At 46.2% G+C, this 17,537-nt stretch overlaps 2 protein-coding genes across 2 annotated transcripts in view; one reads left to right on the top strand and one right to left on the bottom strand.

Moving 5' to 3' along the window:
* The first annotated feature begins 1,491 nt into the window (after positions 1–1,491).
* On the top strand, positions 1,492–14,728 carry ACAA1 (acetyl-CoA acyltransferase 1). The gene is made up of 12 exons (XM_075705314.1): positions 1,492–1,704; positions 2,671–2,764; positions 3,061–3,118; positions 3,939–4,018; positions 4,479–4,521; positions 6,708–6,806; positions 7,227–7,307; positions 9,206–9,396; positions 9,496–9,675; positions 10,481–10,536; positions 11,310–11,455; positions 12,963–14,728. Exons 1-12 carry the CDS (start codon positions 1,492–1,494, stop codon positions 13,036–13,038), a joined length of 1,317 nt encoding a protein of 438 aa, XP_075561429.1. The 3' UTR covers positions 13,039–14,728.
* A 286-nt stretch (positions 14,729–15,014) lies between these two features.
* The window catches only part of DLEC1 (DLEC1 cilia and flagella associated protein), a 40,836-nt gene continuing 38,313 nt past the window's right edge, over positions 15,015–17,537 (bottom strand). The window contains exons 36-37 of the mRNA XM_075705653.1: positions 17,350–17,470; positions 15,015–15,138 (exon numbers count right to left, since the gene is read on the bottom strand). Coding sequence (XP_075561768.1) covers positions 15,015–15,138; positions 17,350–17,470 — 245 coding nt within the window. The remainder of the gene's footprint in view (positions 15,139–17,349; positions 17,471–17,537) is intronic.

Genomic DNA, 17,537 nt, shown 5'->3' with positions numbered 1-17,537 from the left:
TCTGATGTACAGAATGAAACTAGGAAAAGAGAATGTAATATTATGCCATGTAAAGTTGGTTTTTGGTTTTTTGCGTTTTGTTTGGTTTGGTTTTTTTTTTTTTTTTTTTAAATTCTATTTTATTTTGCCTGTTGCGGGCCCGGTGGCTTTCCCTGCGCGCCGCATCGTCGCGTATCCATCGAGAAATGCTGTTCTTTGGGGGTGAGGCAGGAGCGGAGGTGGCCTGTCCCCGCACACCAGCACGGCCCCTTCCCCGTCGGACAGCGGCTGTGCGCAGGCAGGGGGCGAGGAGGGGCCACCTGCCCTGACCCTGACCCTGACCCCGACCCCGACCCCGACCCTGACCCTGACCCTGACGTGACAGTCCCCGGGCGGCAGCGGGGCCGGGGGGTGACAAGGCAGGGATGGAGCTGATGGCTCGTGGGTTTTACTCGAAACAATGAATCTGTGCAGTTCCCGCACCCCGCGGCTCTGCGTGTGCCTTTGTCATGGCGTCCCGCTTGCTTCAAACGCTCCAAATGCACTGGGGTTTATATTTTTAAAATGTACTGCATTTTAATTTCTTTTAATTTATTTATTTTTATTTTTAAAATTTCTTTATTTCTATTTCTTCTTTATTTTTTCTTTTTCTTCTTTTCCTTTTTCCTTTTCCTTTTCTTCTTTTTTCTTCTTTTTTCTTCTTTTTTCTTCTTTTTTCTTCTTTTTTCTTCTTTTTTCTTCTTTTTTCTTCTTTTTTCTTCTTCTTTTTTCTTCTTTTTTCTTCTTCTTTTTTCTTCTTCTTTCTTCTTCTTTTTTCTTCTTCTTTCTTCTTTTTGCTTTTTGCTTCTTTTTTCTTCTTTTTTCTTTTTTCTTCTTTTTTCTTCTTTTTGCTTTTTTCTTTTTGCTTTTTTCTGCTTTCTTCTGCTTTGCTTTCTTCTGCTTTGCTTTCTTCTGCTTTGCTTTCTTCTGCTTTGCTTTCTTTTCTTTCTTCTTTTCTTTCTTCTTTTCTTTCTTCTTTTCTTCTTTTCTTTCTTCTTTTCTTTCTTCTTTTCTTTCTTCTTTTCTTTCTTCTTTTCTTTCTTCTTTTCTTTCTTCTTTTCTTTCTTCTTCTTTTCTTTCTTCTTCTTTTCTTTCTTCTTCTTTTCTTTCTTCTTCTTTTCTTTCTTCTTCTTTTCTTTCTTTTCTTTCTTTTCTTCTTTTTTCTTTCCCCCCCTTCTTCCCCCCCTTCTTCCCCCTTCCTTGACTCTTTTTTGTTTTAATTTTTTATTTTTCTTTACCGATTTAATTTCCTTATTCATTTTACATTTCCTTATTTATTTTAATATATATTTTATTTTAATCATTTGTTTTGTTTTGTTGGGTTTTTTTCTTTTACGTCTTCATTTTAATTTTTGCTGCCCGCCCCCCGCGCGGCCCCGCAGCCTGGGGTGGCCGGGGGGCGGGGCCGTCCCGGGCGAGGGCGGGGCCATGCAAATGAGCCCGGGCGTCCCTCGGCGGCGCGGCGCTGACAAAATGGCGGCGGGGCCGGGCGGCGGGGCGGCGCAGCGGGTGCAGCGGGTGCTGGGGCACCTCGCCGGCTCCCCCGCGGGGGCCGGGGCCGCGGTTCGGGCCGCGCCGTGCGGGAGCCGCGCCGGGGCCTCGCCGCGGGCCGCCAGCCCCGACGATGTGGTGGTGGTGCACGGGCGGAGGACCGCCATCGGCCGCGCCAAGCGCGGCGGCTTCAAGGTACGGCCCGGGGGGGGGCCCTGCCCGCCGGCCCCGGCCCGGGGTGCTGCGGCTCCCGGCCGCCGCCCCCCCGATTGCCGAGCGCCCCCAGCACCGCCCCGCCGGAGGCGCTGAGCACCCCCGGGGGGCGGCGGGACCCCCTGCCTGCCTCCCCGCCGCACACGCCCGGGAGCTGGGCGCCCGCCTGCCCGCTGCCCCCCGCCCGGGGCCCGGCTTCGCAGCGCCCTGAGAGACAACGCGTCCTGATGGGCCTGGTGCGCGGGGGTGCGCGGCCCGGCTGCGGCGGGACCGCTGGCAGCCCCAAAAAAGCCGGCCGAGGGGACGACGGGTTTCCTGGCTCCCCTTCGAGCCTGGGGAAGGTCTCTACCGTGCTGCTTTTACCTGCTGCGGGCAAGCGGAGCAACGAAGCATCTCCCCCGCCCGCCCCGCTCACTCAGGTACCGACGGCGCTTGGCACGGAGCTGCCACCCTTCTCCTGGAGCGGCCCTTTTCCTCCCTGGAGGGCAAGCGCAGAGTCCCAGGGCTCTGACCGAGGCAAGAGCGCGGTGCCGGGATGGCCCCAAAGGATGCGCCTTGTTTGTCATCCTGCAAAATCCGCCTCGTCGTGCCGGCTGTGCTTCCCACCGCTGAGGGGTCACCCACGTTTCTTTCACAAAATAAACTGAGGGGCTCTGCTTGCTGAGTCTTGTCACGTAACTCACTGTAGCTGTTTGGTGTTAAAGGCCCTGCAAAGCGTGCTCATATAAAACCGAGCTAGGTAAGAAAGCAGCGTGTGTTACAGTGTTGAAAGATACCTGGGGTAAAAAACATGCAGAGTAATTCTTTTGTATGAAAAAAGCAACTATCATAAGTGGAGTAAAGCTGTCTGAGCATCATGCACCAGCCCTCTGCAGTAGTCTGAGGGTGAATTGGTGACAGGGCAGTTTCTGGTGTTCGTTAAGTAGCGCTAATCCCCTGTGCTTTTAGGATACTACACCCGATGAACTTCTGTCTGCCGTTATGACGGCTGTCCTTAAAGATGTCAACCTTCGTCCTGAGGTCCTGGGAGACATCTGTGTTGGTGAGTGAACAACCTCTGTCCGGACTTGAAACTCCTGGTCTGGATAGCTCTCTGGGACAGGCTGCTCCTGGTGTCCCATGGGATGCTCGCAAGTATCGTGGGGTTGGAAGGCATTAGCGCGTAGCGTTGGGTTTATGAAATCGGTACAACCTTCACGACTGTTCTGTCAAGCGGTGGGGCTCTGGGCCGGGTGCCGGATGGTACCAGGCCGTGGTGATGTTAACATTGCTTCGATGCCTGCAGCAGATAGCGAGGGGAATGCAACTGATTGACTGGAATCGTATTTTTGCATTCAGGAAACGTGCTGCAGCCTGGAGCTGGCGCTTTGATTGCAAGAGTTGCACAGTTTCTGAGGTAAACTCTCAACCAGACTGAGGTTCCTCCTCCCCTTCTCGGGCCTTGGCTGTGGAGCAGCACTGGGTCAGAGGTTGCAATGAGGCTCATGCTCTCCTAGGAAGTTACAGCAAATCACCTTTTGCCTAGAAATTAGACTTTGATCGAGTGTTTGGAGAACCCTGCTGATAAAGGACAGGGAGGCAGAGGTGAGGCCGATTAATCTGTGCTGCCTGTGTTGAGCCTCTGAATGGGAGATCTTGTTTTGTGGGCTCCCAGCTGTACCTGCTGCTTCTCCGTACCGCAAGGCTGCACTTCTGTCTGCTCTCTGTGGGCCTGAAAGCATGGACTTGTCTCGGGTCTTTCTGTTTGTCTCCTGGTGTGGTCGATGGCTCATATTGAGCTGGATCCCAGCTTCCAAGTATTTCAGTGTCTATTGCCAAGTGATGTTTGCTTCCATAAATCAGTGTACAGCCACCACATTGAAGAAGTGCGGACACAGCCCACCGGTAATTACAAATATTGCAGAGCTTTTTAGTGTTTCTGGCCCCAGTCAGAGCTCAAGAGCTAGGCACATGAGAGGGCCTTGCTTACAGAGGACCTTCTGAAGACAGACCTGTGGGGAAACAGCACTCGGAGCCATTTGCAAATCAAGCTTGGAAATTATCTATGAGCTTTGCTTTCTCTTGGTGCAGGACCAAATAGGTCAACAAACGTATAAAGGGATCTGTCTTGAACTTGAGGGTTAAAGTTTAATAAGTGGCTTAATGCTCTTTTTAGTGGTTTGGTTTGTTGCGTGGTTTTCATCACTAAGTCTTTGCCAACACTGTCTTATTTTTAGTGGTATTCCGGAGACGGTGCCGTGCTCGAGCGTGAACCGGCAGTGCTCCTCCGGGCTACAGGCCATTATCAGTATAGCTGGTAAGTGGTGTGGGTACTCAGATCAGAGCCGATGCCTGCCCCACCCCAAGTGCTTGTTTCTCCTGTCGTCAAATCTCTCTGAGCAGTAAAAATAGTGACGATGTCTTCTGCGGTTAGGAATTTTCAGTGTGTTGTTGGTTGAATGCTTTCGTATTCTTGAGTAGCCAAGTTTACCCCTAGAGAAGTAACTTGGTTTTCTGAGGATAAGTTCTACTGTCGCTTCCACATCAGGCAGCTTCTAGAAGGGTCCCTCCTGTCCTCTCTGGTTGTATGTCAAGGTCATGGTTGGTCTTCAGCCCCGTCAGCTCCTTGACCTGGCTCGTGCTCTGGCAGGCGGGAGGGCAGCGGGAATGCACCTTTCAGCTGCAGTGGTTACCTCGGGTGTTCATGAAACCGCAGCTGGAATGGACGTGCTTTTGCTCCTAATGATAGTAAGAATGTTTATGCACTGCTGTTACAGGTGGCATCCGAAATGGGTCGTATGACATTGGCTTGGCCTGTGGGTAAGAATGTCTTTTTATGGCACTTGGCTTAGGCCGCCTGAAAGTAGCGCTTGGTCCCTCTGCCATAGCTCTTGTGCGAGGAACTAGAAACCCCTTCCAACCAGATCTGTCTTCCCCATGGAAATAGGTGCTGTCCTTGTTTGACAAATGGGTGAATAAGCTCTAAAATTAGGACCTGGATTTAAGTGGTGGCTGCAGATGCAATTCGTGTATTTCTAGAGGCTGCTGAGTGCTTTCACAGAAGATCGGGTCATCTTAAAAGGGTCTGAGGGAGGGTACTTGAAAATCCTTTAATTTCCCTGGAAGTTTTGGTGACATGTCAGCTGGGGTTGCAGTAAGAGTCTGAGTATCTCTTACAAGCATGCAAAAAGCCTTATTAGGGTCCTCTGGCTCTGCTGTAGGATACCACTTGTGTGCAGAGCTCCGACAGCCTGAAAGAGCCTGCTGTGATTGGCTTTTTAACTAATCTCCAATTAACTGGTGCCTTAGAATATCAGCAGCTACCTTGGATAAAGAAATTAAATGTCCTACCCAGGCTAATAACTGTTCTACAGACTTACAGGAGATGTTCTGCAGTGGACGGGCATGCTGTTCTTCATCATAAGAACATAAGGTGTTCTAACATCATAAGAAGAGTTTATTTTTTAGAGGATTATGTAAATGTTAAGTTGGCTTTAGAGAAATACTAGTGACCACGTACAAATTCGCTTCAGAAGAACAAATAATAAAAAAAAGCATTCAGTAAGCCTGAGGCTAAAATATTGGGTTTCTCTCTTTCTTTACCTTGGTAACTCTTAAGTCTTTCTTGAATTATTACTGTACACAGTCATCCGGTAGACCTTAGGAAAACATTTACAACTTCTCAACACCTGCACATACTTGGTTGAGCAAGATCTGATGCTGAGAACACCCTTCTTAGGCTGCTGCAAAATAAACAGCTCAGCAAGACAGGCACGTTCCTCTGATGCAGGCTGAGCACTTGGTGTTCATGGGGAATGCTTCTGCTCGAACGTGTGATGCTTTTCACTGCTTCGCTTTAACAGAATTGTTTCAAGAAGTTGCTTGGCAGTGTCCACCAAAATGACACGCTTAAAGGTATTGAAAGGCTCGAAGGGTTTGGGATCCAGCCTTTGCACCTTTGCGTATGCAACACCGCATTTCATTGTGGGAAGTTTTGTGGCCTCTGCCCTGCGGACTCCTTCATGAAGACATAAAATCCATATGTCACAAATAGCTTTTGTGAGTTGGGTTTATCCCAAGTCATGCTCTTCCCGTGAGTGGACTCGCCCACTCTGTAGCTGGAGAGATACCGGGCGACAACACAAAACGCAGTAGCTGTGGTTCGCTCTTACTTAAAACCTGATTCTATACCTTCCTTCAGGGAGGAGATGCAGCTGAAGTCAAGTAATGCAGTGTCCCGTATTAGAATCAGTTTGAATTTCTGATAGCACTTACTATAAGCTGCTTAGGGAAAAGCCTTATCTTCTGCTTGTCTTGCATTTTCCAGGAATAGTTTCTTTGTTATTTACTCTTCGTGAGTGTGTTTGTGTGGTGCAGAGTAGAATTCAAAGCCTCTTCCCATTATAGGTTTCATGGTCTAGACTGACTTTACAAAAGTGATGGCCGTGTATTTATGCAGTAAAATTGGCTATCTTCAATCTGTTAACTCATTTGTAGGTGAAAGACTGCAGCCTCTGGGATCCGTGTCTTAAATTCTTTGTGTTGTGAAATACAAATGACGTAATGGCTTGCTTAATACTTATTATACTGCCAACCAGTTCTTAAGCTGTAAGTGGCATTTTTATGGCTGTTGCTCGTCTCAGTGGAAACTCCAGTCCTAGGACCTTAGGTTTCTCGTTATGTTTGAGGACAAATGTGCCAGAATCATTAGCAATTCCTTCCTAGCTGTGGAAACAAGAGAAAATAACTGTTGACATTGGTATCCTGTTCTTAGTGAAACAAGGACCAATTTAATGTAGCAATCTGTTTTCATTCCGTGGTTAATTCTTACATTGATGATTGAAGAGCTTCTGCCTCAGCCTGTTCTCAATTATTAGCTGCGTTTCTGTAGGGTGATAGGAAAGCATGTTGTCAAGATACTGAGTTTTGATCAGTCTTAACTGAGCAATTACCACAAATACAGTATGAAAGCACTGGTAGCAAATTCAAATTTTTCTTGTGTTTAGCGTGGAAACGATGTCCCTCAGAAGTGCAAATAACCCTGGTGATATCAGTTCCAGTATGATGGAAAACAGCAAAGCTCGAGATTGCCTTATTCCTATGGGGTAAGTGTTTCCTCTTCCCAAAGTTGAAGGGTTTTCTAGATGATCCAGCTCCTCAGTGACTGTACTGTTTCAGATCAACCTGAATGCAGAGAGCTTGGATCTGCACGTGTCGGCATCCTCCTTGGTTGTGGTAGAAGATTAATTGTGTGAAACGGGGGGAGGATCAGTGGCTCAGATGAAAGATTTCCTTGTCTTATGTCTTAAGCTCAATGGCTTAATGAGCAATGAAAGTGGATTTGAACCTTGTTTTGGTCCTAGATTTGATTCAGGATTTGCTTCTGCTAGGCAGTTCTGGGTTGAGAAGGCAGCAGTTAGCTTTGAGATTAAAGCCAACGCTCGCACCTTGTGTTGTCTTAGTAGAAGCCAGCTGCACCCCCGTTAGATGAGTTGTTGGATTAATTGTGATGTCGTTTTCCCCAGAATAACCTCAGAAAACGTGGCAGAGAAGTTTGGAGTTTCCCGAAAGAAGCAAGATGCCTTTGCCTTGGCGTCCCAGCAAAAGTAAATGCTTTTTTTGTTTTGTTTTGGTTTTGTTCTTTACCTTTTAGTTAAGGAATAAATACAGATAGAAAACACACCGCTACTTCCCAAGAGTGGTTAAGTGCAGCCTTCGTGTTGCCTTCCAAACCTTAATAGTGAGTAAAGAAGCCTGAGATGGTCAGAGCAAAGACCAGTGCGTGTCCCGGGCTGTGCGATAAGGAAACCTGAGCCCAGCGCTGTACTGGGCATTGCGTGACTAATCTTGCGCACGTATCTCCAGGCACGCGAGCCTTGAGCAGGGAGTGCCCCGGTGTTTTTCAGCATCCGAAGGATGCAGCCTCCATGAGGTTTCTGAAACGAACGTATGGTTCAATATTTTCCTAGTGGCTTTGGCTCAGTATCATTTGAAACTGAACGTGTGAGCGGCAGCAGAAGGAACCTTTCCGAAGAGGGAATATTTAAATGTAGGTGTTTCTAGAGAACTGCCGAGCTGATGAGAAGGGTGGCTTGTCTTCGCTGCAGGTGTTTGGCTCCAAGTGAGCCCAATGCTACCTCTAATAACCTTCCTCTTAGGAGTAAGTAAACTTGACCCCTGCAATCCGTGGGGCTGTATTGGCGATCCAGTGTCAGGCGATATGGTAAAGTTGCTGCCGTCAAAGAGTTAAACTAACTTTCAGAGCTCTGTTTAAGCGTTGCCCCGGTCCAATTATTTATCTAATACAGGAAGCCACTGCACAGGCCAGTTAACCTTTAAATTCTGGCCCTGCTTCTAGGGAACTTGGCATGCCAGCCTTTCTCACTGACATCGAACTGATAACACAAAAGGGTATGTGAACGCGATCCTCGCCTCTCACATGAGGAAAGGGGTGATTTTCTGGCCTCGGTCTCAGGATGTCTGCGGAGTTACTGAGCTGTCCTTCAGCCCTAACTCTCGCTTACCTGGGAGTATTAAAATATTTTCATTTTATTAGAAAAAGTGTAAAGGAATGAGGGGGTAAAACAAGCTTTCCGTCTCCAATTTGTATTCCCTGTAAAGGGTGCCCTGCTGCTGGAAGGTAAATCTTCTATATCAGCTCTACCTTGGAGACTTTTAAATACCTTGTTGATATGGAAGATTAAAACTGTGTGTCCTGAGCTAATTCTAATTTAGCTAATTGCATTCTGCCTACTTATATCAATCTGGTCATGTCAGTTTTCCCCTACTGCTAATGCTGCTGTCTCAGGGACCAGATCCTGTCTTCGCCGCACTTTTACTGCTAAATTAAGTGGTACCCTTCTACATAGTCACGCTGAACTACGCAACATAAATTGCAGTCGTTTTGGGTTGAAGGGTTACATTTAAATGCCAGAAGATTATACTTGAAGTCTGTGGTCTAAAGCTCAACTTGTCTTGTTCCAAAACTAGGAATGAGTGAAATTTCAGCTGTTCCTTAATTTGTCAGAAATTATTAGCATTATGTAGAGGCTTAGCCCACCTGCCCTGTTTAAACTCAAAAATAAGGACTGATGTTTGAACATCAGGATTCATTTATTTTCTTACAGTTGTGATGTGACTGATGTGATGTACCACTGGACAGGCACAGCTTCATGCTGTGGGCTGGTGGTGGTCAGTCAGTCACAAAGGCGTTGATGAGAACAGAACGGGGGTCTTGCACAGAAGTGTGTGATCCTGTGATCCAAGTTTGGGGAGAATGCCCATGATGTTAGCAATAGATTTCCCGTGATGTAGAGGTAAGAGGTTTGTCTTCCCGTGAATGGAACTAAGTATTCACCTGTCTTCTTGTCCACTATTTGGCGATGATGTACCTGTGTACCGAGTCACACCTTAGTTCATTCTCTTACTAACTCATTTCCTTGACATTAGTTCTCTTGCAATTCACCTCCAGAATATTTTAACCTTTCATACTCTTCTTTAACAGAGCAGCAAAAGCTCAGCAGATGGGACTGTTTAAAACTGAGATTGTTCCAGTGAAGACCACTGTTCTAGATAATCAGGGCAACCAAAAAACAATCACCGTGCACCAAGATGAGGGGATTAGGCCCTCCACAACCCTGGAAGGCTTGGCAAAGCTGAAGCCTGCCTTCAAAGAGGATGGTAGCACTACAGCAGGTCAGCTCTGTTGTTAAATTTGTGTTGTTCCTGTCATTTACCTGCCTTGTAGTAGACTGTGCTTAGACAAAAAAGGTGCTAATAGATCTCTTCCAACAGGTAATGCCAGCCAGGTCAGCGATGGAGCAGCTGCTGTTCTCCTGGCAAAACGCTCAAAAGCAGCGCAACTGGGGCTCCCGGTCCTGGGGGTGCTCAGGTCCTTTGCTGTGGTTGGAGTCCCACCCGATGTCATGGGCATAGGACCAGCCTACGCAATCCCTGTAGCTGTGGAGAAGGCGGGTGAGAACCACTTGTCATTCATACAGTGTTCAGCACAAGGCAAATCGGACTCCGTGGACTGAAATTTAAGATTATATTATTCTAGCATGTGCAGCTATCGGCCACAGGAACGCTGAACTTTTAAATTCAAAACCTTGAAAGAGATCCCAGCTGCGATTGTTGTAATGCTGTTCACTTGTACTTATGTATAAATTGTCATTCACTCACCTTTGAGAAGCTCAGGATTAACTCCCTACACAGTCTCAACAAACAGTTAACACGTGGCAGGTGATTTAGTATTCATTGACTGCTGTTTTCTCATCCTTAATATGACCAGCGTCTGGGGGTATGGGTTTTGTGTTTGTTTTTTCGGTTTTTTTTTCTTTACAATGTTGACATCTGCCCAGTGGAACAGGCTTTCCTCAGGGTTCTTATCATACTCATCAGGTTAAATAGCTTTTATAGCTGACGGTTATTGTGTCGGCCTGTCATTGCTACGATGCATGCTCACCTGTAGTTTTATCTTTCAGTCTCGAAATGCCCTTCAGTCTTTAATCCCTCTGCAAAGAGATCACACTTAATCTGAGGAAACTTGGCAAATGCAGTGACACAATACTGTGAACTGTGACGTTTTGCAGTCTTTAGATGTTGTTGTACATAAACATGCGTGCAAGCGTAGGTAACCCACATGGAGCGAAGGTCCCCCTCTTCTTGTCATTAGTGGAGTAGAACTAGAATTCATAAAGGGAGGCTGTAAGTGAATATAGTTGATATAGTTACAAGGCAAAAATACCGCCTTTTAAATTCTGACTTTTCTGAACCATAGGTCTGACTCTGAGTGACATTGATATATATGAAATTAATGAAGCCTTTGCAAGCCAGGTGAGTGATCATCCTGTTTGAGTTGCTACATTGCTTGGTATATTTCAGCCTGGTCTCCAAATTATGATTTGAACTTGTTCCATGTGTTACATCTTCAGCCAAATGTTAATAACATGTGCAGACTGTTTTCCATTTCCTTCAAATAAAAATAAGCAGGGCATTGCTTATACAGCTTAATATTAAAATTAAAAAAAAAGTCCACCGAATAAGAATGTAATCTTTACCATGGTATCCTCATAGCAACTTGGAAAATCTGTTTCACGAGGGCTGTAATTTGTTACCGGGTGGTGTCAGTGTGAATGTGTTGCACTCGCTAATTTGGAGGTCCTTAATGAAAGGTAGAAACTTCATTACTGTGTCTTCCACAAATCCATGACATGCCTGTCAGAAAGTACACGGGCTCAGTGTGAGGTGAAGTTGATGGGCTTCGCTCGCTTCTGTGTGCTTTGGATTTGTAACGTAGTTCCACTCCTTTCCGCTGGGAAGGATGGTCTAGCTGGAGTCAGGCCTCTCAGAACTAACTGTTTCATACTTTGAGAGCAGCTGACGCAACGATGCGGAGTTTGTGTAATAACAAACAGAGTTTGAGCTAAATTCATTTTAAGCACAAATCTTTTGAAGCCCCTAGAGCTGCCTAGGATGGTTTGCTGTCTCTTTATATACAGACAAGATCACCAGTCTTCTCTGCAGTCCTCTTAGTTCTCTGTTGCAGGAGAGCTGAGAACTAACAGAGGTGAGAGCATCTCCACGAAACCATTTCCTCTGTCTTTTAGGCTGTGTACTGTGTTGAAAAGCTGGGCATTCCCATGGAGAAGGTCAACCCCCTGGGAGGAGCAATAGCACTGGGGCACCCGCTGGGCTGTACTGGTGCTCGTCAAGTCGTCACTTTGCTCAATGAATTGAAGCGCAGAGGGAAGAGGTGAGCACCGAGGAACAGCATTAGCCTTAATGCCTTAAATGTATGTAAGTAACTTAGGCTCAGAAGTAACCATCAGTTTGGGTTGAGCTTTCTCCATCCCTTTGAGAGCTTTGAACAGGAATTCCCGATGGCTCTCTTTAGGGAGGGCTGTGCAGTGTCTTGCTGCACGTGAATGCAGAGTCTCTCCTGGTCCGTGGTGCTGCGGGGCCCGAGGGAGGACATCTCTGCCACGCAGCGCTGGAGCAGCAAGTCAGCGGCCAGAGCTGGCGGGCTGGCGGCTTTGTGGCGGTTCGGTCCCAGCCCTCCGGAGGCCCAGGGCTTGGGCCCTTCCCGACGTGCGACAGAGGCAAGGTAGCTGCTGCTGGCTGTCTCTGTCACCGCTGTCTCTGTCACCGCTGTCTCTGGGGCTGGCACGTATGGTGCCGCTGGACTGCGCCTTAGGATGAGCTGTGCCCTGGCCCGGAGGGGAGCCTAACAGTGATGGCGAGCTGTTAAATGCCAAGCAAATCGGGTAGTAGCAATAAACCACCTCAAACTGAAGTGGAAGAACTTGCTCTGAAATCAGGCTTTCCTCTCTGTTTTTCCACAAATCCTACTGCACGTCATCTGACTATCCAAATTTACCTTGAACATAGCAAAGCCACGTGAAGGGCAGCGGTAGGAGGCAGGAAGGGAGGAGTTTCTTCCTCAACCTGTCTGAATCAAAGCAGTTCTCCCAGGTCGACCTCACTGCTCGTGTGTCTGAGGCAGGTGGCTAAGGAGCTCGCTTCTGGTGCGCTGCTCCTGCCCAGAAAGCAGGCAGAGAAACACGGGTCCACGTGCTCTGCAGACAGCACCCTGCAAGAACTCCAGGGCATCAGGACCTGCTCCAGAGTTAGAATCTCTTAGTTAGGTGCTGGAGTGTGTCCAGAGAAGGGCAACAAGGCTGGTGAAGGGTCTGGAGCACAGGCCTTATGAAGAGCGGCTGAGGGAACTGGGGTTGTTTAGTCTGGAGAAGGGGAGGCTGAGGGGAGACCTTATCGCTCTCTACAACTACCTGAAAGGAGGCTGTAGTGAGGTGGGTGTTGGTCTCTTCTCCCAAGTAGTTAGCAACAGAACAAGAGGAAATGGGCTCAAGCTGCGCCAGGGGAGGTTTAGGTTGGAAATTAGGAAAAATTTCTTTACGGAAAGGGTAGTCAAGCATTGGAACAGGCTGCCCAGAGAGGTGGTGGAGTCACCATCCCTGGAAGCGTTCAAAAAACAGGTAGACATGGCACTTTGGGACATGGTTTAGTCTACTCTGCCATTAATTGGTTTAGTGGTGGACTTGGTAACGTTAGGTTAATGGGTGGACTGGATGATCTTAAAGGTCTTTTCCAACCTAAATGATTGTATGATTCTATTCTATGATTCTATAATCTCTGGGTGATAGAGGAGAGCAGTAGGTAGCTCAAATTTGTCGTATTCTTTTTCCCCCCAGATGATCTAAATCAGCTCTGTCTTCATTCCATGTGTTCTTTCGTTTCAGAGCGTACGGTGTCGTATCAATGTGCATTGGAACTGGCATGGGCGCTGCAGCAGTGTTTGAGTACCCAGGGAACTAAACTCCAGCATACTGACGAAACAACGCAACAGCTAATTCTCTGCCTTCTCTAGTAATAGCAAATGATTTGCACTGTGAAATCAAGTGGATTCAGGGATTTGTTACCAGATATACAATTTTTAGGTGCATATTGTGGAGTAGAATAAATCGTGCAGATCTACTAAGCAGGTGGGAGTATGCAAAACTGGCAAATGGCATCCTGACGTGAGAAGAGAAACGAGTTCAGCTGAAGTTCAACTACAGGCCCTTGTATGGCGATTATGAATGAATATTTCTAATCTAATCGATCCCTTTATTCTGTGAATATTACCAGAGCAAAGTAGCTCACGGTACAGTATTTTCGTATGACAAGTTGTCTAAAATGGTTGCTCAAAACAGCAGTGCACATGAAAAGGCTTTTCTAGGATTTTCTTAAAAGATTTCACCATTTTGCAAGAAGTCTAGAACAGCTTGTTTTAAAGCACTGCAAAGACTTAACATAATTTCCTTTACAATTGTGTCTGTCCTGTCCAAATTGTAAGTAAGTTAGCCATGTCTTAAATGTTGTCCCTATGCTGGAGGATGTGCTTCAGCTTCCTGCTTTTAACCAAGCTGCTCTGAAGCCTCCAGTGGGGGCAAGTGGAAGGACTAGAATGTAATGTACACAGGAGCAAACAAACTGTTGAGGTGCCTGAAAGGAAAGGTTTTGATGATTTGCTAGAAGCCAGGAATTTGAAATTGGCCATTCCATTTTCTACAACACGTTTCTAATGATCAGCTTGTGTGACTCTCAACTTAGAGGACAAGCTTATGCTTAATAGTATTTACTTACCTAGCATAAAACAGATTTCAGCATTACTCTTGCTGCAATCACTACATGAACATCAGTGAAATGTATGTTTCATCTTGTAAAGTTTTCCCTTATCTGTTCTTCCTCTTACGAGCAGAAAGATCACTCAAACTTGGAGCTAATGGCTTGAAAAAGAAAGGTCATGATTAGTTAGAGCTCTCTGATATTCTCACAGGCCTGTGCTGTAGCCTGTCTCGGCAATCACACGTGCTGTATTTTAGAGCAAAAAGATTAAATTATGTAGAGGGGGCAGAGAGGCATCGGCATCTTTGAGGGTCCTTTTTGCACGCTGAGGTTCCTGTGAATGTTCTCAGTGCTAGTACAAGTCTGTTTTCAACTAGGCAGAAGGCAGCTATCCTGCAGCTTTTGTTCTCCTCCAGCGTGGATTGCAGCCCCCTCCTCCCCACACGCACTGCCTTTAACAAAAACCTTTTATATGATGGGAGTGGAAAACTTAACAGGCTCAGAAGTGGGAATTTCAGTGACCTTTAGCTAAAGTAATACTAAAAACATTTAAAGAGAAGTGTGAGTAAATGGGAACCATGTGGGGGGAAAGAATTAAAAGGAAGAAGGGTTCCTCCCTCTGTAGCTGAAGGGGATGTTCTCAGTACCCAAGCACGATGAAGCATGCAGGTTGGTAATTTTCCAAGGAGTCCAGGGAAAGTTGGCTCTTCCTCTTTTCATGTAAGGCACTGAGAAAACAGCCAGAGGAATGCTGGCCTATTCACTAATTCTTGCTTTTTTATTATGTGTCAGTGTCCATTTTACTGTCAAACAAATAAACGAGGCAAAACAAAAGCTGCTTTTTAAGGTATGAACAGTCTTTAATTGTAATTTGAGGCATAGGGTGATATGCAGAGGGGTTTGGCCTGTTACCATAGCTGCTTTGCAATTTAAAATGGATTATTTTGCAGAGCCTGGTTCTGTGGGTAATGGTAAGCTTATCACGGCAATAAAAGTAATAGTCATAATCTCATTCTGTCCTGTTTTCTTTAAAGTACCATGAGCTTTTTTCCCTCATAACTTAAAATTCTATTCTGCTAAAATTCCAGTCCATATTAAACCAACTGAAGCAGATGAAAATACAGGCTCAACTGATGGCACATCTGCATCCAAGCCATTACTTGCCATGTCCCATATTGTCTCGCTTAAATTAAATACAGGTCTTCATACTTTCCATCGTATGTTCCTCGTCCCCTGATGCGCAGCTTGCAAGGCTTCTCTCCCAGCATTCCAGTAATGGTCACAGTAGTTTCATATTCAGTGTCGCTCCTAAAATGCGGAGCAAAAAGACAGTTCAGTTACAGCAAGACTTAGTTCTGCGTTTAAGGATGAGATTAGTTACTTGGTGGGGGAAAGAAAAAGGGGAGAAAAAGGGAAAGAAAATGGGAGACATAAACTGCTCCTAGGCACAAGCACTGGTCTCCAATGTTAGCGTCTCACTTCATAGTGTCACATCCCACGGCTACACAGAGGATGTTTGAAAGGAATGGTCCAGTCTGTACCTGAAGTAAAGACATTGGATTATTAACGTCGTGTTTGAAAGAAGAACTTGAGTATCTTCCTACTTGTGGCATTCTATTGTCATTAAATAAATAAAATGAAGCTCTGCTGGGGGCTGGCCTTTGGGAGCAAATGCCTGCACTGCCTTGATGTGAAAATTCATCCCTGTGACAGACGAAGTTTCAAACGGAAAAGTTTCTGTCAACTCCCCTAAGACAAGGGGCAGGCGACAGGAGTCCAGGTTGTAAATGAACATCAAAAAGCTTACAGCAAGTATAGTTTTGCGGTAAGTGGAAGCCTTGCGGCATAATTCGCCTAAGGCTAATGCCACCCGACACTCGGGAGACTGTTCATCAGCAGGACTTCTCCGGTCCAAGAGACGGCTGCTGTAAAGGCCTGAGGCTAGAGCCCATTCTGCCAGGCAACTTTCATTCTTCTTGTACAAAATTTCCCCCACAGGAAGGCCGCTGATTTAGGGAGGTGAATTATTAAAATCACCTCACACCTTGCATATAATTATTTCCTAATGCCATGCTGGTCCTGAGCTCTGCTGTGTTGGGAGTTCTTCGTCTGGAGCTGAACAGATGAGCTGGCTGCTACACAGAAACATCTTTGGTTTCTGGTACTTTCAGGCGTGCTGATGAGCGTTACCTGTCATCAGACAAAAAGGAGTGCTTCAGGCGTATTCACAAGCACTCCAGAAAAATTCAGGCAGTCAGGAGCCTGGGGAGGTCTCTGGTCCACCCCGCAGCTTAGAGCAGCTGCTCACGGCTTCGTCCCACTGAGACTTCAGGAGCTGCAGTGACAGAGCGCTCACAGCCAGATGGAAGTTACGACAATAACTCACGTCACCTACAGTTGGCCTCTTGAAACTTCCCCGTCACCAGTGTTCGGAGTTCACTGAAATCACTAGGAAAAACTTGTCTTACTTTTTTTCTGCCACGGTGTGATAACTTCCAAGAAAATAATTTGTTATGGAGGCTGAATTTTCCTACAGGAGTTGCATCTCTGTAATTAGAGCAAAGAAATTAAAGGCTTTGGGTCACTGCCTCTGCCATTCACAAGTAATCTCTATCCTGGAGAAAAGGTGATGATAAGATCTCCATAACATAATTAGAACAATATTAGATGTTTATAGGACAAAGAAAGTCATTTTTCACTTGCTCTCTTCTGTTCTTTGCTGTCATTTGCCTGCAGCTCACCTTATCTTTGTTGTGTAGAAAACATTTGGACTAGACATTGATTTTTTGCTTTCTCATCAAACATCAACATGCCTGTGACACTAAACAGTGCACCAGGCTAAGCAAGGGTAAAACAAATTGTATCACTGCAGTGGAACAACATTTTGCTCGATTTGCTTGATCAGAAGGTACTCTGAATGCATGGAGGGAAGGTAAAGGACCTCAGAAAGTTACCTTTAGAGAGAAGCCACATAAACGATAATGAAGGATCCCTGAGACTGACTGCAAAAGACATCGCGCTTTCCTGCATGACAAACAGATGCTTTGCTGGGATTGTGAGATACTCCAGACACATTTCTCCCTCTGTCCTAATAAAGTGCTGGATGCATAAAGGACTCGACTGTCGTATCAGCCTCTACCTTGATTTACAGGCCTGAGATTTGCCCTCAGCTGAAGACATTGCCCTACAGGGAGGGATTTCATCCTGTGGTACGTAGTCAGGGTATCATGCCAACAGTTGGACCAGCACGATTTTGAGTGGGTAAATCTGAAGTCTGAAATTCCAGGTGCCAATTCCAAAAGAAATCCCATACGTATATGGGAACAGTGTAGGGAACATGGTTATATGGAAGGAGTACCAGCTGGAAGCACAGGACTGGCAAGTGTTAGAAGCAAAATGAGCAGCCTGATAAGAACACAAGAACAGAGCAGAATTGGTCTCTGCTTTCAGTGACTGCTCACACCATAAGTCTGGGCTTTAGAGGGAGTAACAGCAAGATTTCAGTCCTGTTAACTCTACCTTGCAGTAAAGCTGATCTGCAAAACCTCTTTGGTCGGTCGGTCCCCTTCCTGTGCCTCCAAAATGCCTTTAGTAGGGGAGACAGAAAATACTTGCAGGTCCTTATGCCTTTCCTCTTCATCTGCAGGGAAGGGAGCAAATATCAAGCAAAGCAAACAAAGACTCTTTGTGTAAGTTTGTACAGCATG

The sequence above is a fragment of the Pelecanus crispus genome, chromosome 2 (genome assembly GCF_030463565.1).
Source record: "Pelecanus crispus isolate bPelCri1 chromosome 2, bPelCri1.pri, whole genome shotgun sequence".
NCBI classification, from domain to species: domain Eukaryota; kingdom Metazoa; phylum Chordata; class Aves; order Pelecaniformes; family Pelecanidae; genus Pelecanus; species Pelecanus crispus.
This window is presented reverse-complemented; position numbering and strand designations above follow the sequence as displayed.